This window comes from Myotis nattereri, assembly GCF_964212035.1.
Source record: "Myotis nattereri genome assembly, chromosome: 7".
Lineage (NCBI taxonomy): Eukaryota > Metazoa > Chordata > Mammalia > Chiroptera > Vespertilionidae > Myotis > Myotis nattereri.
The window spans coordinates 38,215,772-38,238,230 of NC_138082.1; the positions used below are offsets into that span (position 1 = coordinate 38,215,772).

The window sequence follows — 22,459 nt, forward strand, 5'->3', positions numbered from 1 at the left end:
CCACCCGGTAATTTTATAAATAGGCAAATATAAATGAGCCATATTTATTTAATAAATTTTGTCCTTGTAATGAAGCCTGCTCTTATCTTCTCACTCAACAGCCTCACTCAGTTTTCAGCTATGAAAAATAAGGAAAATGGAAAAATTATTTACATATGAGTAATTTTTTTCTAGTTTCCCACTAGATGTCAAATCTGTTTTCCATGTAATAATAATTTGGCCTTAATTGGATGCGTTCCTTGATAGCCAAAACTCAGACTTTGTAAAAACATTGATTTTTGCTTAATACTTATGTTGTCTTATATAAGAAAATCATGGTGCAATATATTTTGGGTTCTTTAAAAAAATCCAAGCCATGTCATCAATCATATTTTTGTGAATCAGGAAGATTTTTTTCTTAGCAGAAGAACAGAATGATGTGAAGTTTTCCTTGGATGTGCTGCCAAATGATGTACTTATAAGCAAAAATAAACTGGAAATCAACATTATAATGATTATTTAAAACGAGCAGTTGTTACATGTCGAAAGTATGATAGCTTCAGACATTTGGTTGTGCACTCTTTGAATTGGCAACACTTGTCTCCTTAGGGACAAGTTATTTACTGCAAGAGCATTATTTCTGAAATACGGGTAGTTTCTCTCTTGAAGCACTGAAAAAATGATTTGAGACTTTGTTTTATGACCAGTTGAGTTCGACATTAAAATCACGCGTGCCACTTCTGAATATGTTTTTACTAGCAATATATATTATAGTAATGTGGAAACTGATTAAATATGCATTACCTCATTTACATGTAAATACTGAAGTCCAATCCCATTTGAAGTACTCTGTCCAACAGAGATCACGTGACGTCTGCCCCCTGTAGTGGTTTCAAACTGCGCTCTGTGGAGTGTCACCGCCCTCCCCCAGGACATGCCTCACTGGGTAGGAGCCACACCTGCCACTCACTCCTGAGCCAGTGTACCTCCTCATTGATCTGTTTTATAGTTAGTAGTTCTGAGCAAGGCATGGTTTAAACCTTTTAAAACAAAATTTACATTTGAAAATCTCTGCTTTAGTCATCCCTAGGATGATAACCCATCAGTATATTGTCACCTTGTCATGCCTGTTTTTGTTCACCTCCAGGCACACTGAGACCTCATGATTTTGTTAGGTGCTCAACTATACACTCACTATGGCAATCACAGAGTTTGTGCTACCAGAGATTGTCCAGGTAATTTTATTCTTTTCAATAGATGTTACTTGTTACACATACAGGGTGTCCCCCCCGAAATGTATACACACTGTAACAGCTGATAGCTCAATTTTGAAAATGAAATGTATTTTAATAAACACTGACTTTATAATTATTCAAAGTGTGTTATACATATTTGAAAGCCTATATATTTAAGTATTTTCCTTTGTATAACTTTATGAGATACTGCTTTTCAATCAGTTTGCAAATAAGAAAAATTATTTTATCAAAATGAAAGATTAAAATCGAGTTGAAGAAAGTTTGCTTTGAAGTTTTGTTTTGTTTTCCTCTGCCTTGAACTTTCTAAGCTGGACATTCAGAAGAAAACAGTGAAATTAAACTAATTCTATTAAATTCACAATCACTAATAACACTGTTTAGCTCTTGAAAGGACAATAACATTAAAAAGAAAACCTTTTAAAAACCAAATCTCCAATTTTATCAAATTTGCAACTGAAAATATATCCTTATCATGAAAAATTTGCTTAATAAAGGATAGAAAAAATTATTTCTTGAACCTGTGTTTTACATTTTGAGCCATTTCCATTCTAGCAATTAGCAGTATGAAAACTCACCAGGAGTAAGAGTCTGCAGACATAATAAACTATACATCCCTAAGGACCGGCCATCATAGAAAAAGCAGAGAATATGAAATAAATACATTTCAAGTGATCAAACAAAAAAATTAAAAACATGAAAGAGTAGGGTGCAATAAAAAAGGATAGCATTCTTGCTATGATGTACGTATGTGTGAATTTCACCTAAAAAATTCATCCTTCTAAGGACTTAACTGTTCCTGAGTCTGAAAATTCTGGGGATTTGATTAAATACGTCTCGATGGACAGAGGCATGAGTTGCCTTGAGAAGTCCCTTCTGTGATTCTGAAGTGTTGCCAGGGCCAAGAACCACAGATGTCAAAAATTTGAACAACACAAGTTTGATTTAATGAACATATATAAAACTCTGCACTCCATGCCTACCAAAGCTGCCTTTGTGAGGATTAATTATAGGTGGCAGGACACTATATATTCTTATTATATTAAGTGGTCTTAAAGGTTAGCCGACACCCATTCCTGATCTTGTGCTATCACACTTATGCCTTGGGACTGCTTCGGAAAAGCCTGTTAAAGACTGACAGAGGCATGCCTAGGGTTTCTCTTGTCACTTGAAGTCTCTTTTCTTAATAACATCAGCTCTAACGCACAGCCATTGCTCTTTTAGCTGAAGGCAAACTACAATTTTCCCTTACAAACTATTAATGCTGTGTATACTTGGGATGAGTAACAGAAGCCATCTTCCAAAATGTTTCTCTTTGGCCTCTATAGCATTATCCTAATGAAGGAATCTATTTTTGTACATAATTCATTATATTTAAGAGCAAGTAATTGGTGTCTGATAGAAGACAGCTGTATTCCTGCTTTAGTCATTGAGTATCTTGAGAATAAGAGTTGAGGTGGATTAATTCTCAAGTTATTTCTGGTATATTTCAAAATCTTTTTGCTAGATAAAAGTCCTTTGTGTGTTTTGTGTAACAAAATTTTTTCTCTGGAGAAAAAAAAAATTAGCTGTGCTTTGCCATATCTTAAGTGATTATATTCAAAAGGCTAAATAAGGAATTCTCTAAATGTAGCCAGTAAAATGTTGAATTGTTTTTATGCTGTTAAATAAAGTAGTTAACATTTTTTCCCTTTGCTGAATTACAGAGAAGTCCTTATTTTAAAAATTGAAATTTTAATAATAACTGACATTTATTAATCATCTACTCTGTGCCACTTTTATACACAATTTTTATAAATTAGCTCATTAAATCTTACAATACTAGCATCAAGAACTACAAATATCCTATATAATAAAAGGGTAATATGCAAATTGACCCAAACAGCAGAGCAACTGGGAATCACTGGTCACTATGACACACACTGACCACCAGGGGGCAGACGCTCAATGCAGGAGCTGCCCCCTGGTGGTCAGTGTGCTCCCACAGGGGGAGCTCTGCTCAGCCACAAGCCAGGCTGATGGCTGCCAGTACAGCGGTGGTGGTAGGAGCCTCTCCTGCCTCCTCAGCAGCGCTAAGAATATCTGACTGCAGTTTAGGCCTGCTCCCCACTGGCAAGTGGACATCCCCCGAGGGCTCCTGGGCTGCCAGAGGGATGTCTGACTGCCAGCTTAGGCTCTATCCCCCTGGGGAGCAGGCCTAAGCCAGCAGGTGGTCATTCCCCGAGGGGTCCTAGACTGTGAGAGGGCACAGGCCGGGCTGAGGGACCCTTCCGAGTGCACACATTTTTGTGCACCGGGCCTCTAGTGTTCTCATAAAAAAGAAATAATACTTGTGTGTTTTGTTAAGTTTGAAGAATTAAAATGCCATATGACTTAGCAAATAGTAGAATTAAGTAAATTATTATTCTCATTACCATCTCTTAGGTTGTACATGAGAAAACTAAGGCTTAATATAGTTTAAAAATGGGCTAATCTGAGGTTAAACAGCTCGTATCTGGTAGAGGAACTGGGGACAAATCTGTGTGTCTGAGTCTGGAGCATGAGTTCTTAACCTCTGTTCATTCTCTTATCTACACCAGGTCAGTGGTATATTCTACCACCCTTAAGTGTATTATATATACTGCATGGGTTAGACTTTATCCTGAAAAAAAAAAAAAAAAAGAATTTCAAACACTTTTCTTGTTAGAAAAGAGCTACATCATCTTATCTGAAGACTATTCCTCTCTTGTGTTCTTTTTCCAACATTATGATTCAGAACTCTATAGTCTTTGAATTCTAAAGCTCACCCTCAATATTTAGGGTGAGCCTTGGCCAGTGTGTCTCGGTTGAGCGTTGTTTCATGCACCAAAAGGTTGCTGGTTCCATTCCCTGTCAGAGCATGTGTCTGGGTTATGGCTCGATACCTCTATGGGGCGTGCAGGAGGCAGCTGATCCATGTTTCTCTCTCACATCAATGTTGTTTTTTCTATCTCTCTCCCTTTTCCTTTCTCTTTCTAAAATTATTAAAAACATATTTTAAAAATATTTAGGGTGAGCAGTAACAGTAAAATACATTTCTCAATCCTTAAAAAATTTCTCATCATGACTGTTACCATTATTAATTAAGGTTTCTCAAATGCCTTAGAATGAACTGAGCATGCACTATGAAAAGTTTGCAGATATTTTTTTTCTAGCTTAAAGGAATTTAAAAACACATATTAATTTGTGACTGATTTCCAGGCTTTATCTTTAGAAGAGTTTTGCAAAACACAAATGCTTACAGCATACAAGAAAGATAGAAATCGGATCAACTCTAGGATGCAAGTAAAATGGATTATCATTTAACAACTTTTTCATTGGAAAAAATGAAGTTAAAAGTAATAAAGCATCATTCTTACAGTTTGCATAAGTAGGAAATACATATTTCACATTAAGTGACAAATTATTATTAAGCCCCGTGGCATTCATTACACTACCATTAATGGTAATAAAATTGTGTCATGTTTAGATACTATATTGCTTGAAGAGTTTTTTTAAAAATATATTTTATTGATTTTAGAGAGGAAGGGAAAGAGATAGAAACATCAATGATGAGAGAGAATCATTGATTGGCTGCCTCCTGCACACCCCCTACTGGGGATTGAGCCCACAATCCGGGCATGTGCCCTAACTGGGAATCTAACTGTGACCTCCGGGTTCATAGGTCGATGCTCAACCACTGAGCCATACCGGCTGGGTTGAGCTATATTTCTTTTTGCAAAATTACCAGGTACGTGCATTTTTAAAATTTCCTTTGTTACATAAAAAGTTACCATATAAACTCTTCTGTGCTTTGCTTTTTTCACCTAACTACATATACTGAAAATCATTCCATAGTACTTCATAGAGTGCTTCATTATTATGTTTTTTAACAGCTGTATAAGATTCCATTTTGTGGTCTGTTCCATACTTTATTCAATACATCGCAATGTCTGAACATTTTGATTATTTCTCATATCTTCAATCACAAATAATGCTGCAATAAATAAATTTGTACATATTGTAGCTTGGCGGTAACTTTGTAGAAGTAGACTTCTGGATTAAAGTGTAAGTGCATGTGTAGTTTAGTTAGGTATTGAATAAGTTCCCTTCTAGAGGATTTGGACCCTTTTTTTTTCATGTTCACCAGCCATGTATGGAAATGTCTTCCAAAATAAATTAAAATTCACTTTATCATAAGATTATAAAAATCTGGTAAAAATAAATGGATATATTTGGTTAGATTTTTTTTCTTTTTCTCTCTTTGATCTCCTTCCTGCTTGTGTACTCTTGCTCGATCTACATAGTCTTGACCCCTTTATTGATTAATACTGAAGTATTGAGGTACTACCAGCAGCAGGTGATTTTTTCTATTACCTGCTATTCAGTCTTGCAGCTGTTAGAAAGACATGTCACATTGGTGGGCTGCGTGTGAAGTTAGTGGGCTTGTTTGTTACTTTAAGTAAACCATATAGCACTGAGTTATTTTCATCTGTATGTGTAAAGATGCACATCAGTAAGCTTTTGCTGATAGGAAAGTGAAATTGGTGCATTTAATATAAATCACCTAATATAAAATATCTCCAACGCTGAGCTCTGCTGGGAAGTTGTCAGGTCTTACGTGTGAAAGGCTAGGCTTTTACCATCACTGTTACACATTAACTGAGTATAGTTTAATATTAATAGCTCCTGAGATTTGTGGCAAAAGGGAAGTCTTTATTTCCTGTGGTTGGCTTTGTTCTTTGCAACAACTTGCTTGCTCTTCTGTGTAAAAAGGCTGCGAGTATACACAGGACTATGACAAGGTCCTGGGCTCTTAATTTTGATGAACACCATGCCATTTCCACCGCGCTGCACTCAAAACAGCACAGATGTGAGTCTGGGAGTGGCGTCCCCGCAGCTCTCAGGAGCCTTTGTTTGGAGAACACCCTGATTAACCCCCACCCTTCATGGTTCATTGACTCACTGATAGATCAAGTTTAAACTAGTACATATTAGCACATTTGTTACTAACGGAGGAACAGTTGGCCATTCTGTTTTACATTGCTGGTTCATTGCAAACCGGCGTGCTAAAAGGTCTGGACTCTAGAGTATGAATTGAGAGGTTACCAAAGGACTGAGGACCAAGTCAGTTGCATATTCATGTTGAATCACACCTACATTTTAATATTTGATGATCTATTTTAGGGATGGTTTATACTATTGTAAAAATTATGAGTAAATGATAATTATCACTCTGGGATTCATTTTTTCAAGGAGTTCACGGAATTTGTGTCTCAATAGAGCATTTGTATTGAACAGTTTGTCACTGTATAAGAGAAGAACAAGGTTGTCATATTTTAAAAATATTTTTCATAGGGTTCTTATAGCTAGTGATTTTACCTAAATCTTTACAGTATACTATATTTCTCTATTACATGGAAATAGTTATTGTTTGGGCAAGAGGTCTAGGATAGGATACACATATCTATCTCCTCATGTACAAAATTAAACTTTTTATTAATAAATTAATTACATTTAGTAAAACTCAAAGAACTTTCTCCTCTTTCTTACCTCCCTAACCTAGTTTCCAAAGTCTCCGAAAGCTTTTCTATTGTTACAGTTCTTTTCATGGAAGATAGGTTTACCTATTCATTTGACAGCCTTAGCTGCTGGATTTTATCTCGACATCATCTGTGCTCACCTGTGCCACGCCCTTGGCTACCTACTTCTCTTTGACTTTTCCCTTCTCTTGTGAGATGATGAAGCTCCGAGGGCGCTGAGGGGCTGAGGGACGCACTGAGCCCAAGCCTAGGATATGACTCCTGAGTTTGCTTTTCAAAACCCATCAGTGCCATGCAGACTAACGTCAGTTTCTTCTAGGGACACTTTCTGATTTTTATTATAACATTATTTGTTTCTGGAAGGCCAACTGATTTATTTTAGATTCTGAACAAAAAGGTCAGTATGTATGTGTGTGTGTGTGTGTGTGTGTGTATACTAATACACACACACACACACGGTAGCTATTGTGTGCCAGATACTATTCTAGGAACTAGTAAGATAGCAGAGAGCAGAACCATAAAGTCTTTGACCTCAAGTAGCTTAAATTCCAGTGGTAGTGGGGTGTCCTAGGCTGTTTGAGCTGCTATAACAAAGTACCATAGACTGGTTGGCTTATAAATAACAGAAATTTATTTCTTATAGTTCTGGGGGCTGGACGTCTGAGCGCAGGGTGTCAGCATGGTCAGGTTCTGGGGAGCGGCCTCTTTTTGTGTCTTCTAATGGCAAAAAGAGAGGTAGAGCGCTCTCTGGGGTCTCTTTTATAAGAGCACTAATCCCATTCATAGCAGCTCTACCCTCATCATTTAATCACCTCCCAAAGCCCCCACCTCCTAATACCTCACGTTGGGGATTAGGATGTCAACATATAAATTTTGAGGGGACACAAACATTTAGGCTATAAGAAAAATATCAAATATATTTTCCATGATGTGAAATGATAGGTACCACCAGGCAATGGGATGGAAGTATTTGCTATTATACAGAGCTGATCAAGGAAGGCTTCATTGGCTGTGATGTTTTAGAAGAGAACTGAAAGCAGTGGGGAGAGGGAGCCATATAGATATCTAAGGAAATGGATTCCAGCAGAGGGAACAGTAAGTGCTGAAACTTGAGCAAGAAAGTCCTGCACAGAGTCAAGTCAGCAGGGAGCAAAGTAATGGGAAGTGAAGTCACAGAGGTGGCTGGGCATAGAACATGAAGGGTCTTGCAAGCTGTGTATCATTTTTAACTTTTATTTTTGGGAAAATGGGGGGGGCATTTGGACATTTTAAGCAAAGGAGCAACATGATATAACTCACTTTTAAAATATTCTCGCTGTCAAGTGGAGAATAGACTCTATGAGGGGAGAGAAGATTGAAGTAGGAGACCAGTTAAGTGGAAATTGGTATAATCCAGGTGAGACGTGGTGACTTAAATCAGGATAGGAGCAGGAGAGGTGGTGTGAAGAGGTCAGACTTTGGACTTGTTTTGAAGAAAGAACTGGCTGGGTTTATTGACTTAGTGGATATGGGCCATATTGAGAGAAAAAGTCAAGGATGATACCAATATATATTTTAGTATATTATTAAAAAATGTCAAACACAGAAAATATAAAAACAACATTACAATTGGCACCTATATTCCTACCACCTAGATGCTACAGTTCTTAACATTTTTCCATATTTGCTTCAAACATTTTATTCTGTCAATGTGTTTTAAAATAAATTGTAGACATAGTGACATTTCTGCCAGAAATAGTTCAGGATGCATCTTTAAAAATAGTCCTTTCACAAATAACCAAATATCATTATAAACAAGCTGTTTGGTCCCTATTGAAATTTTCCTCATGTTTTCCAAAATGTCTTTGATAGCGGATTTGTACCAGTTAAGTGTCCCACCAGGGCTCATTCATTGAACGTATTTAACCTAAACATTTCCCTCTGCATCATCTTTTTCATTTTGACACTGACTTAGGAAAGAGATTGGATTCCTTGTCAAGTAGACAGTCCTCTCAAGTGGTGGCTGTTTTCTTTGCCATGGGTTTCATACAACTGGTCCTAGTGTTATATGTTTGTCGGTGTTTTCATGTCGTCCTTGCATCTCACTGCTATTTGGGGACCATTTTCTCAGTGTATTCTTTTAAAAATCATCATCATTAAAGCTCCATCCATCAGCCACCGCCAGCTCCTCTACTTGTCGTCTTGTGCAAACTACTGCGTCCTTCTCCCAGTTCCGAAGATTTAGTTCCCACCCCACCCCGCTCCTCCTGACAGTCCTGCTGTCATAACTGTGTGTTTTGTAGAAGTGCTCCCAGTTTTTGGCCTCTTCTTTAAAGATCTTGACCTGCGCTTGCTTCGCTTTACCCACTTCCTCCCATGATCATATTTCTCCATCAGTGGTTCTCAGAGTGCGGTCCCCAGACCAACATCAACAGCATCATCTGGGAACTTGTAATAAAGGTGACCTCTCAGACCCCACCCCAGATAACTGAGTCCAAAACTCTGGAGTTGGGACCCAGAAATCTGTATTTAAGAAGCCCTTCAGGTAATTCTGATGAATATGGAAGCTCATCAAATCTTACTATGATTAGCTATAACTCACAGTCTCAATTTCAAGCATCCTACCTTCTACGTGGCTACTGCCATCTATCTTCCTAGCTCACCTGTTCTACTCTCCCAACTCCTAAAATCCTTCAGTTTCACTAAGACCACAATTTATTGACTACAAATTTTTCACTAGTCCTTACCCTTCTTACGTCCTCACTTTCCTTTTATCCAGCCACACATTTGACTATGCTTTGACTGTTCTCTTACACATACCATATCCAAAAAGTACACAAGTCCTGTCATCTCTCCCTCCAAAATATATCTGAAATCTAACTTTTTTTTTTTTTTTTTTTTTTTTAGTTTCCACTTCACTCTAGTCCAAGCACAATCATTTCCCATCTGGAATATTTCAACTGTTCTTACTTTGTCAGTATTTTCCCTCACTGTGTCTACTTTGCACACAGCAGCTAGAGTGATCCTTCTAACACCCCGGGGTATGTTGCTGCACTGCTCAGCATTCTCCATGCTTCTCTCACTCAGAACATGAGCTACAGTCACAACACCCACAAGGTTCTGGGTGATCTGATTGTCCTGGCCAGCAAGTCACTTCTCCTGCCTTTGCCTTCACTCTTTCCCATTAGAGAGCTTCATTTTTTTTCTGTATATATTTTATTGATTTTTTACAGAGAGGAAGGGAGAGGGACAGAGAGCCAGAAACATCAATGGGAGAGAAACATCAATCAAGTGCCTCCTGCACACTCCCCACTGGGGATGTGCCCGCAACCAAGGCTCATGCCCCTGACCGGAACCGAACCTGGGACCCTTCAGTCCGCAGGTCGACGCTCCATCCACTGAGCCAAACCAGCCAGGGCTTCATTTTTTATCCTTAGGACTTATTACCACTTGACATACTCTGAATTCTCTTGTTCATTTCTGTGTCCCCTCATTGGCATGAAAGCTTCGTGAGGGCAGAGGTTTACTTCATTCACTGATAGAGCCTCAGCTTCTAGTACCCTGCCTGGCAAATGACAGGCATGCAGTTTTTTGTGTGAATAATGAATGGATATTATTGTGCTCTATATGGCCTGAGGGTAACACTACCCTTTTATTCAGTCATCAAATATTTGGCCATCTACTGTATACCCTTCACTAAGGGGATAGAATATGGAGAAAAACCCCAGAGAGTTTCCAGTCCAGTATGGGAGAACAACTAATAAATAGATATAAAATTACAACATTGTAGGTATCAAGATTGGGGTGTGTACAAACCTGTAAGAACAAATGGGGGGAAATAACCCAGCCAAAGCTGCATAGCCAAGGAGGCCACGTGGGATGTCCCAAGGAAGTGACGAAGGTGAGTCAAAACAAAGAGTAGAAGTTAATTGGACAAAGTGGCTATGGTGGCAGAAAGTGTAGGTGGGCAGATAAAGGGGAGGACAGGTGCAAAGGCACTGTGGTAGAGGGAACCTAGTGAGTTCCGGGACCTGAACAGAATAGAGGAGGAAGCATGGGAGGACAGAAGGTTGTAGACTTTTAAATGATATCTCTTTATTCCATCTAATTAAGAACATGTTTCAAAATTCTGCTTTATTCATAGAAATCCCTGCCTGATCTCTAAATTGGTATCAGATTACCACCTGATTTATATACCCTTAGACTTTAGCTTCCTAATCATCATATTAAGTGTACCCAAAAGGAAGAGAAATGAGAAAATGAATTCAGTCTCTGGTGAAAAAAGAGCTTTGTTGATTTGTGTTTAAAAGACCTCAATTTACCAGAATACCTGAAGAATGGAATATTCGTATGAATGTATTTAGTTTTTATTGCTATTGTTAGCTGAGGCTTATTGCCAACTGAGGCTTAAGAATTAAATTATTTTGTTTAAATCTTTTTGGGAAATCTTGAAACAATAATTTTATCCTCTTTCCTGCCTTATGTAGGGGGTTATTTCACAAGGGTTGGATGGGACATTTTTTGTGCATTTTTATACATATATGTTCAAAGGCTACAAGCTTTCAGGAACAATGAGCTTATCCTCACAAGCCCCAACCAACTGTTTCTCACTTTCACAAACTTCCGTTCTCCCACGGTCATGATGTAGGAAGAGGGAGAGACACAGGTTGCTTTACATGATAACATCTGGAGACTGTCATTTGGTGCCTAGATACCTTCTGTACTGGGACTGGCCCTGCCTGAGAAACGAAGCAGAGTCCTTTGATACATTTACCAGGTGAGGCAAACTTAATTTCGATATTTAATCTGACACTCAGACCCGGGACTTCAGAACGAGTTTTTTGTCCTTGTCGTGTTTTCAATAAAAGTGAGCCCTGGATTTATGTGCCTAGTCTCCCCTGGTTAAAGGACAGCAGTTCTGTCCTTTAGGGCATTTTTTTTTTCTTTTTATACCTGATTTGGAATCACTTGTCATCCAAATGATTTATATTTACTTGTTATCTCTTTAACCTCCTTCATGGCACATGACTATTTTTCCTATGGGAATAGGTCCTCTGCCTTTCTTTGCCTTGGCATTTAAAAAAAACATGTCTTTATGGATTTTAGAGAGAGAGGAAGGGAGAGGGAGAGATAGAAGCATGGATGAGAGAGAAACATTGATTGGCTGCTTTCTGTGTGCCCCCTACTGGGGACTGAGCCGGAATCCGGTGACCTCTTGTTGCATAGGGGGATGCTCAATCCACTGACCTACACCAGCCGGGCAACATTTTTTTTTAAGAGTTTAAGGCAGTTATTTTAAGAATGCTCCTCGGTTTGTGTTATCTGAGTGTTCCATCGTGTTCGACCCACATTATGCACTTTGGGAAGAAGTACCACAGAAGTGCTTGTGTGTCCTTCTCCGTGCTCTGTTGCCTGTCGTGAGGCATATGTGTCGTTTGTACCATAAAGGGTGTTGTTAACTGTAAATGGAGACATTTTACCCTTGGTAACGAGAATAATAAGGAGGGACAGAGTTTAAGAATAAGTAAATATTTTATTCCCCAACTGACTGTCTCTGGTGGTTTTAACTTCCATTGCTAATTCTCGCCTGAATCCATTGTTACGATGGTTGAGCATGGAGATTTTTTCTAACTCTCTTAAGTTCTCCCATATTTATTAGTTGTCATTCTACTATAAGACAGTTTCCTTTCTCCCCTTTAGGATGACATATTACTGTCTTTATTCCATTTTGTATTGTTCAGGTTTGGCTAATGAGAATCCTGAGATGAGATAGTGGGTATTGCATCAGAGTTTTCTGTATTAAGCGAGAAGCCAGATAGGCGAATTCTGTTGGTGAATGGGAAAGGCAAAAAAGTGGTATTTGAAGTGAGCTTTGGAAAAGCGGTAGAATTTTGAGAGAAAGGGTGATACAGTGGAGTGGAAAGGAAAAACCGTCTGAATAAGAGGGGCCTGGAATACCTGCTATTTGACAAGCCCGTGGGTCCAGGGCATGATGGGGAAGCTGAAACGGAACAAAAAAACTCCTGCAGGTACCTTAGCATTGTGCATTGGCCAGGCTGGTTGCACTGCTCAGATTTTCCTCCATCCCCCCACCTCTGCTTTTTGCTAAGGGATAGGGTGAGGTGTAAGGAAGGAGGGAATTTTAAGTAGTGAAAACAGCATGAGCCCCAAACCACACTTGAATACTCCTTCTCCAGGGAGCCTTTTCCAGGTCCCTACTAGGAATTAACCACCCTCCTCTCAGACACTCCCGTGGCACCTTGCAACTCTGCTAACAAGCCCATTCTGTCTTGCCCTACTTCTATTGGTGGGTACATCTTCCTTTAAAGCATGAACCATATCTTAATTGCTCTGCCTTCTACCCAGCACTCAGCACAAATGCTCAATAAATGTGTTTCAGTATGTGTGAGAGAAGAAGGGGAGTCATGGGGTAGGAGTTTGTTGCGGGGCGGGGGTGGGGGGGTGGGGGAGTGGGGGGGGGTGGGGAGGGAATGCTCTGAATGTCATGTTAAGGGCTTTGGGCTCGCTCCGCCTACAGCCCTGAGCCATGGCAGCTTTTGAAAATTGCAGGGCTGGTCCAGCTGGGATGGAAGAACATTAAAGTGCCCCCGTGTGGCCTGGAGAGCACTGAGCCAGAGGCAACAGCCAGGAGGGGAGAAGGAACTGGAGGAAGTAGTTACCCCTCCTGAACCTGGGTACCCATTTGAATGGAGGGATTGAAAGAGAAGGAAGGAATTGCACATGGCTTTGAGGTTTCAGGACTGGGGAGCTAGGAGACAGGCAGGGGCCTCTTACTGAAAGAGGGACCCAGGGGCCATTACAGAGCACATAAGGGGTTTAGCATGGTCCTAGCACTTCCTCATCCCAAACTCAGGGTCCCTGAGTTCAAAACGGTATGTGCTGTTGAAACGTTCAGTTGTATCAGATATGATGGGAAACGACATATTGTCTCTAAATGAGGCACAAAAACCTGACCTTGGTGTAGTGAACATTTTTCATTTGGCTTTTGTAATGGTTTTATTAAAAACGGAAGTTAGTAGCAGCTTTTTTAACCTTGACCTGGGGCCGTGTGAGAGCAGCTTACCATGAGCCGGTCAGCAGCTTTCCTTTGGCTCCTGTGTCCCTCCTGCCCCCTTCCCAACAACAGAAAATTTGCTTTGCACCTGCTCCAACTGGGTTCTAAGTGATAAACATCTTGCAAGCCCAGAAAATTGTAGTATCAAATCTCAGCCCCAACTGTGAGGCAGCACTATCATCGGATCCCGCCGAGAGGGGCTGCGTTCCCAGTTCCCCGGGGGAGAGTCCGTTCTCCCCTGGCCCCTTCTCAGGCTTGAACTATGACCCAAACCCAGGTTTTAGCTCCCAGCATGAATTGCTCTGGCTGCAGGCCCTGACCCCGCCCTGCACGCTCTCCCTCACCCCGCAGGTCAGGCCTGGGTAGCCCTGAGGTCCCCAGAATGCCCCGTTCCAATGATGAGCATATTTATCCAAGGAGAGGAAATAGGCTTTTCTATTTGTACAGTCCATCGCTTTTCTCCCCAGAAACACATGCTAAAGGAACATTGGATGTATCATTTGTGATTTGGTAAATATATAAAAACCTTGCCTAATAATCACAATGTTTCTTTTATTCACATATTCCTTCATACATGAAATGCTTTGTTATAACTCAGGATTTATTTTTTAAGAGGGATATTCCTATTTTCACTGCTAAGAAATGTAAATGTTTTAAGCTAATGCCATATTTAGGAAAACTGTAAGAATTTCAAATAAAATGAGCAAATACTATTCGGATAGGTCTATAACATCCTAATTGGACTATTCTATGGTTTTAAAGGGAATAAAAAAATGCTGACAGAGACGTTGTAACATTATCTCTATGCTTGCTTCTTAGGTTTTTCAAACAGACCCAAGTCATTAAAAATATTCCTAAATCCCCAAAGCCACAAAAAGGAAGCTACACAGATATATTATGAGAAGGTGGAACCGCTGTTGAAGATCGCAGGAATTAAGACTGATGTAACAAGTACGTCATTATCAGAATATAATTTTGCCATTAAAAAAAAATCATCACACTTTAAGGAAACGAAACAACCTGAATTTGTTCTTAATCCAAACTTAGGAAGCTACTTGTAATATCTAAAGCTGTTTAAGTGTTTTATAACCTCTGCGGCAGCCAGCTTCAGGATGATAAGTTTAATTATTTTTTCTTTATTGTGATATTTTGTTACGATATCAGTATTTTCTCTTTAGAGCATTTTCCAGACTTTAACAATTACTAGGTATTGCTTTTTGATATCTTTGTTGACATGTCTGCTATTTACACATCATTTCTGCAACTTGGCAGGCAGTGGACTTTCACCGACTTAAATGTTGGATGCCTTTCTGGATGCCTTTCCGTGGAATCCTTCATTAGGTGGTTTTTGTTCTGACTCTGACCCCTGCTGGTTAGGTCAATACTAAGCACTTAACTGCTGATTTTAGATGAATTTAAAGAAGCCAGATGCTTAAATCCATTGTCTGAAATAAGAAAGGTGCTTAGGTTTGTGCTCAGGACAATAGAAACTTGCTACTTCTGAAGTTAATGGACAGAAGATTAGTAAAATGTTTTTCAACTTTTTGAGTTTGGTAACCAAATTATTTTGAGACAAGATTATTTTTCCCATGGGGAGGTGGGACTGAGAAGGAGGGTTGATGCTACTATCAATAACATACCCTCAATTTTTCTGGTTTTGCTTCTATGTAGCTTTACTAATACACAGTGTAAATTTATAGCAGATTTTAATTTATGAAGAGTACTGAGTGATAAGTTTGCCCAGGAGTCAAGGCTGGAGTGCGGTGGAGTCACCTCATCCCAGTGATAAATTCCTGGGGACGGGACCCACAGCGACCCGGCTTTGCTCAGCAATGTTCCTAAGGTTAGTGAAGCCCACACCTCATGACTGATGAATTGGGGCAGAAGGAAGTTTCTAAAAATAAAATGGAAACAAGAAAGAAAAGGCAATCACTGTGGGAAGGTCAGCCACCTGAAAAGGCTGCTACAACAAAAGAAGTTCAAGAGAAATGAACATAAAAAACACAAGAGAAATTTCTGAATTAAAATTAAATTGTAGCCAAAGAACTATAACCCATAGACACTGACAACAATGTGGTGACGGCCAGAGGGAGGAGGGAGAGGGGGCTGGGTGGAGGTGGGCAAAGGGGGGTGTGGGATGAGGACACCTGTAATAGTGTCACCAATAGAAATAAAGTTAAAAATTGAAAAAATGTGCTGGTTGGTAAAGTCTCAAAATAAAATAAGAGTGTAGAAATTACCCTTTCATCATGTGGCTTTTGGCTTACTTAGATGATCACAAGCAAAAGAAACAATACAAATCTATCATTCTTTCCCACCGAAGATGTTGAAAGATTGGCAGAAGGAAGTTTGAAATTCATATTAGGATGAGTGGAATAAACTTATTGGCAAACTCATTAAAATTATTTTGTTTCATATTATTTTTATTTAATATCCAGAACAGTTTTATGTGGATATTACTATATATCATTCAGTTCAAGAAGCTTTTGTTGAATGATTTGTGCTAAACATTATGCAGAATGGGAGATGAATAAGATATACAACCTGTTCCTGAGTGACCTGTATAGGTCATTAGGGATGCAAATAGGTATTTAAAATAAATGTCATTGGAATAACATAAAAGAAGTATGGTGTCTCAAAGGGTGATATTAATTTTGACTGCAAGACTCAAAGTATTTGAATTGGGCAGTTTAGAAGTGTCAGAAAAGGCAAAGAATGGTTTTCCGTGCAGACATAGCAGAAGAAAAGTGAGGGAAGGTAGGCCAGCTAGCAGGCACATACAGGGGTGTGTGTGTGTGTGTGTGTGTGTGTGTGTGTGTGTGTGTGTGTGTGTTGTACCCATAATATCCAGGGAGTACTTGTGCTCTGCCTTTTAGTTTTGACTTCATCTTAAATCTGGTAGTTTCTGTCATCATAAAATGGTTGCCAGTGGATTGGATTTTTCTTTATTCAAATCTAGTGGGGTGGGAAGAGGTATGTGTATGTGAGAGATCCAATTCTTTACTTCTGAAAAAGGATTCAAATTTCTTCCTTTTAGATTGACTGCCAGTGTGGTATGTATGCCCAACCTGGAGCAATCGATCTCTTAACTCTCTGTAACCTTCCTTTAGGCTGAAGGTGGGACCCCATTTTCCTGAAGGCTGAGAATACCTGAATTGATCCTGGATTCTGTTAGGGAGATAAAAAGGTGAATGGGCTTCTGTGAAGGCCCCCAGCAATGTACACGAGGAAGTTTGAGTCCGGATTATGGATGGACCTTAATGCTACCCTCAGGAGTTTATTCATCAGGCCTTGATCTGGAGTGGGTATAAATGTTTTAGAGTTGTAATCTGGTTCAGCAAAAATGATTCTGCCAGCAGAATAGAGAGTAGGAAGACAGAGAGACAGATAGGAGGATCGGAAACTGGAACAGAGGCCTGACCTAAGGCAGAGTTAATGATCGGAATGTGGTTTCCTTCTTAAAACAGTTGTGTGGGAGATAAAAAGATTATGTTATTGGGCTTTTTTTTCTAAATTTGTAAATGTTATTGAATGTTATATTTATTTTGAGATAAAATTAGAATATTACATATTTGTGCAGAATGGCTAATTATTGCCTAACACTCCTCCTACAGGCAAAATTATAAAATTGCATCTTTTGCTTATAGAACCACTTCAGTATGTATATTTACTAAATATTTATATAAACATGTTTCCTATTTTGTGTGAAGGGCTGAATAAACATTTGGGTACTTGAAACGTTTTAGAATCCTCCTTCCTAGTCTCACAGTGTCGTTTTGTAGTTTGAATAAAGTAATGTATTTGAAACTACCTTTTGTATTAGAAAATGCTATAGAAATGTCATAATGCTGTGCATTTCAGTTTTATAAAATTATGCAACAGTAAGATTCAATTCACACTTCATTTGAAAGAAAACTCATCTTAAGGAGTAAAGCAGGAAGAGTACATATTTTCTGCACATCCAGTGTGATTCTTATTCAGTTTATCTTGCATACATTGCTGAGTGCAAATGGAATTTGAATTACATAATAAGTTCTATACAATGATTAACTCATTAGAAGATAGTGCTATATAAATGAGTCAGGATTTGAAAAATTATAGCTAGATATAGTCATTATAAAGTAATTTTTTCTATAACCTTTTAAATATCTCATCATGTTAATAAAAATATACTTGCTCCTTTCATATAGCTAGTGCTGAAACCCTAACCACTTCTGGAAATACTTCAGCATCTTTAGAAATAAATGAGCTGAAGTTGCATCCCTCCCATTACCAATGTAGTATTTTATTTTCATAACTAGAGGCCTGGTGCACAAAATTCATGCATGGGTAGGTTCTGTAGGCCTGGCTGATGACCAGGGTTGATCGGGGCCTTCCGGCTGCGGGCCGGGGCCTTCCTTTGTTCCGTGCCACCCCTGGTGGTCAGTCCATGTCATAGTGAGCAATCAAACTCCCGGTCTCCTGGTCAAACTCCCAAGGGGACACTTTGCATATTAGTCTTTTATATAGATAGATGGTTCAGAAAAACTTCTGGAAGAAACCGAAAAAAAACCCCCACAAACCACCGGATTTATTTTTCCTAATAATTTGGTATACGAATCAAGGAAAAGCATGTGTGTCAATCCCATGCAGGTGTGTGATATCGTTGCTCTCACTTCCTACCTAAACAGAGGAGATTTTAGGCATTAGACTATTAAAGGAAAGAGAAATTTTGAGAGATCCTTGATTCATAGGATAATTCTGAAATTAATGAAGTGAAAAAGTCAAGACAGCAGAGAAATCAAGCTGGAAAGAACTGTAGAGGCCATCGAACTCCCTTTCCCCCTTGTGGTAGAGTGCAGGGTGTGACGTGCCTCATGGGTGAGCACCCAGCCTTGACTAGGGCATCCTATCATTGAGTCAGTGTGTGCCATTAATGGGCAATGCTGATGGACAGTCTTATCTTGATTTCAGGGTCACTAGATTTTTGTGCAGATTAGAAAATGACGTCTCCTTTTGCTGAATTACAAAAAGTTACCCCGATGGGCTGGCTCAGCTCAAGATCACCTAGCATGTTGGGTACATGCACTGGCTGGATTGCAAAACCCACCTGCCTCTTTGCCTGGTTGCTTTTGTGCAAAACATAAACTGCACAACACAGAGAATTTGTGAGCTGACGTTTGCCTCCTAGTCATTTTTATCTACTAGAGTTAATGTTATCCTTTGTGGGAATACATAAGTGACATAAATATATCCCATCTTCTGTATAAGAGTCATTGAGATATTTGAAAATAGATATAACTATCCTTGATCTCGCTTGTTTGTGGCATGCAATTCCATCTCCTTCAGTCAACCTTTGTATTAACAAAGCACTGCTAAACCTTATCATGCTCATTATTGTTATTATGGTCAGAGTTACCGCTGAGTGCAGCCTCGATCTTTGCCAGCTCAGGGCCCACGGGGGTGCCCAGTCACCAGATAACTTTCACTGCCTGGCTGGCCCTGGGCAGAATTGTCAAGAAAGTAGTTTATTGTCACGTCCTCCTTTCTTCTCCTTACATCCAACTGTTACCCACTCTCCTCTTTGGACTTTTCATGTCTGGCCCTTTGTATCTAACTGAAGCCGTCCCTCCTTTGGCGATGCGGCTTGTTGCTCCTTATATCACCCTGTAGAAAGCTAGGCCATTTGCAAAAACAGAGTCACTAAAGATGGTAGCAGGCCGAGGCAATGCTCCTCTCCAACATCACCTGCTTCTGGTTACAAGTCTGGAGAGTGACTGTTCTTACATCAGAGTCAGCTAGCAAGAAAGAAAATTCTAGGTGAAAGGTTCTTTTCATTATTCCATAAGTCATTGTCAATGTAAATGGCTGATCCCATTTCATATAGACAGATGTCAGGTAGGAAGTTGGAACTTTATCCTGGGGACAGTGAAGAGTCATGAATGGGGTTTATGTAGGGAAGTGATGTGATTAAATTTGTGTTGTGAGAAAGGTCATTCTGGCTAGAGTGGGATAAAGGTTGGAGAGAGACAGGAGAAGAGACTGTTGTAACAAACTCATTAACGATGGGGGTGCCTGTATGCAGGGCATTGGCTGGGGGAGTGTTGGGGTGCTACAGCTGCAGCATAATTAAAGCCAGAAACAACTGACCTCGGCCTGAGATGGTTGTGGAGAGTGAAGGAGAGGGATAATCTAGGAGGAAGTCGTTTTCCTGTCTTGAGCAGTGGGGAGTGGATTACGGAACACAAACAGAACAATATACTTGAGAGGAAATATAGTTAAAGGTGGAAAGGATGCCTTCCTTTGTGAGCTTACTGAGTTTGTAGCAAATGACATCTCAGCATTTAATCCAATTATAGAATTTTATCACCAGACAAAAAAAAAGTTTCCTTATGTCCAAAGGAATTCGTCTGTTTGCACTTTAGCCCATTTCCTCATCAATATTCAATATCAACCTCAAGACAGTACTCTCTTTCAGGTCTGTCTTCCTGGGGAAGTGACTTAAATTGATGGTTAGGATAGGAGATCCCAGCAGTGAGAACTGTTTGAAGGCTTGGAAATAATAGAGACTCCAAATTTCCTCTATAGAAGGGGTGCAGAGTATCCACCTCATTGGAAAAGGATGGATGAAAAAAGAGCTGGTAACTTTTGGACACTACATCTGCCCAGCGATCTACTCTTTTTTTATTATTATTATTGTTATGTTCCTTTGGAGTGGCATGATTTGAATCTGGCTTTTTCAGATTCCAGAGTCTATAATATGCCATCTAAATAAATATGTTGAGTCCTTCTACTATATTTAATAAGTTATTACTACTTCTTATTGTACATTTATTTTTTTAAATTAGTATTGTCTGTATCTAGAATGTGAAGGCCAAGGACTTTATTCATTTTGTCCTAATATATTGTGGTTAGGTTTGTTTCATCTTTTCTGTCTCTTTATTTCAGCTCAGTGATTTTATTTAACTTATATACAGTGTCACTTAAAAATTGTTCTTCTTGGATGATTTGCACCCATGTATAATCAAATTCCATCTGCAAGATAAAAGGAAAAAATAAACTGTTATTTAAAATTTTACCTAAGTAAAAATAGCATTCAGCCATGACATACTTTTAAGCTAAATTTGTACTGGGGTTGAGAAGCTTTTCCAAAGTAAGTGTTGGTATAAAAGCGAGACTTGATAATCTGACTCTCAGCAAAAATATTTCTTCATGCTATTCTTAATTCTTTTTAATGTGTGTATGTAGATATTTTATTACTTTGCATTTAAGGTTGTAACTACTTACTGAGGTTATGAATAAATGATCAACACAAAATCATTTATGATAACTTAAACTTCCAAGCTCGTAGCCTTCGTCTGATTAGAATTTAACACAGAGAGGTTTTACTCATGTGAATATAATGGCATTTGAATAAGCTGTGGGAGAATTACAATGTAACGCTGCTGGATACAGAATGATTCTTTTAGACACCAAGACTAATAATATCTAAAAACACTGTAGGAAAAGCTTGAACCATGCTGGCACCAGGGACAGACAGGCATGAAAGATTAATGTAATCTTGCATATAACGATGCACATTCTTACACAAAAAGATCCATCTGCGATGTCACGTCAGTCAGCAGAAATCTTTGATGGGTGGATACAGCTGGGCTGTCTCTTCTGGCAGAGCTGCGCCAGAAAATGCTAAACGTGGCTGGGATGCTTGGTGCCATCTGCAGTGTGCCAGTTTATCCTGTCTCCACTGGCATTTACAATACTGCATGGGGCATCACAACTGTGGAGACGGCAATAGGGAGTGACAGATTCATTTCCTCGGAGGACCAGCTCGGGTGGGCCTGTGCCACCCTCCTTGGCTTGGATCTGCTATCACTGGTGTTGGCTTTGCTTCACATTTCCACATCCAACTCCTCCTCCTTGTAGTCTAGCAGTTCCAGATACACATTCTTCTGGTATGTAAATCTTACACTAACCTTTCAAGTAATTTATTCATGTAAGGTTGCCAAAGCGATTTAACATTGACGGCTTGATGCCAGCCAATATGCCTTATTTTCAAAATACTCCTGCTCTTAGGCTTCTGATTTAAAAGAAATGTGTCTTATTTAGGGAACGCTAAGTCGACAGGCACCAGGATAAATTATCCAACTGCTCTGTGTGGGGATATCCCCACATGACTTACGTAGTTGGAACAGATATATGACCCTCTTTTACATAAAGCTGTAAAACACATCAGGCAAGTAACACTTAATCCTCTTTCCCATGATTAAAATATAAATATTCACGAATAAATGTTGTTTTGTGACCTGACCATATGTTTATTATATTATTTTGCCAGACCGAGTTAAAAAGTATAGATCATTGTTTAAAACTTTCACTTGTTGTGTGTTTTTGTGTGTGTGTGTGTGTTTTTTTTAATAGTAACAGAATATGAAGGGCATGCTCTGTCGCTGCTAAAGGAATGCGAACTACAGGGATTTGATGGGTAGGTTGCATTATTAATCTATGTATGTCATATGGTTTATATTATTAAATGTTTTTATTAGGTTTTTTGTTGTTGTTAATCCTCACCTGAGGCTGTTTTCTTCCAAAAATGTTTTAGAGAGAGTGGAAGGAAGGGGGAGAGACAGAGAGAGAGAAACGTGGATGTGAGAGAG

The 22,459-nt window shown here is 39.2% G+C and overlaps 1 protein-coding gene across 3 annotated transcripts in view; it reads left to right on the forward strand.

Moving 5' to 3' along the window:
• The window catches only part of CERKL (CERK like autophagy regulator), a gene marked incomplete at its 5' end in the record, with an annotated part of 94,795 nt that overhangs the window by 47,008 nt on the left and 25,328 nt on the right, over positions 1–22,459 (forward strand). The window contains 2 exons of one of the 3 annotated variants that reach the window (XM_081095439.1): positions 14,646–14,777; positions 22,224–22,287. The exons of 1 other annotated variant lie outside the window; for it this stretch is intronic. In XM_081095439.1, coding sequence (XP_080951565.1) covers positions 14,646–14,777; positions 22,224–22,287 — 196 coding nt within the window. The remainder of the gene's footprint in view (positions 1–14,645; positions 14,778–22,223; positions 22,288–22,459) is intronic. One more of the 3 variants, XM_081095437.1, reaches the window with a different exon arrangement.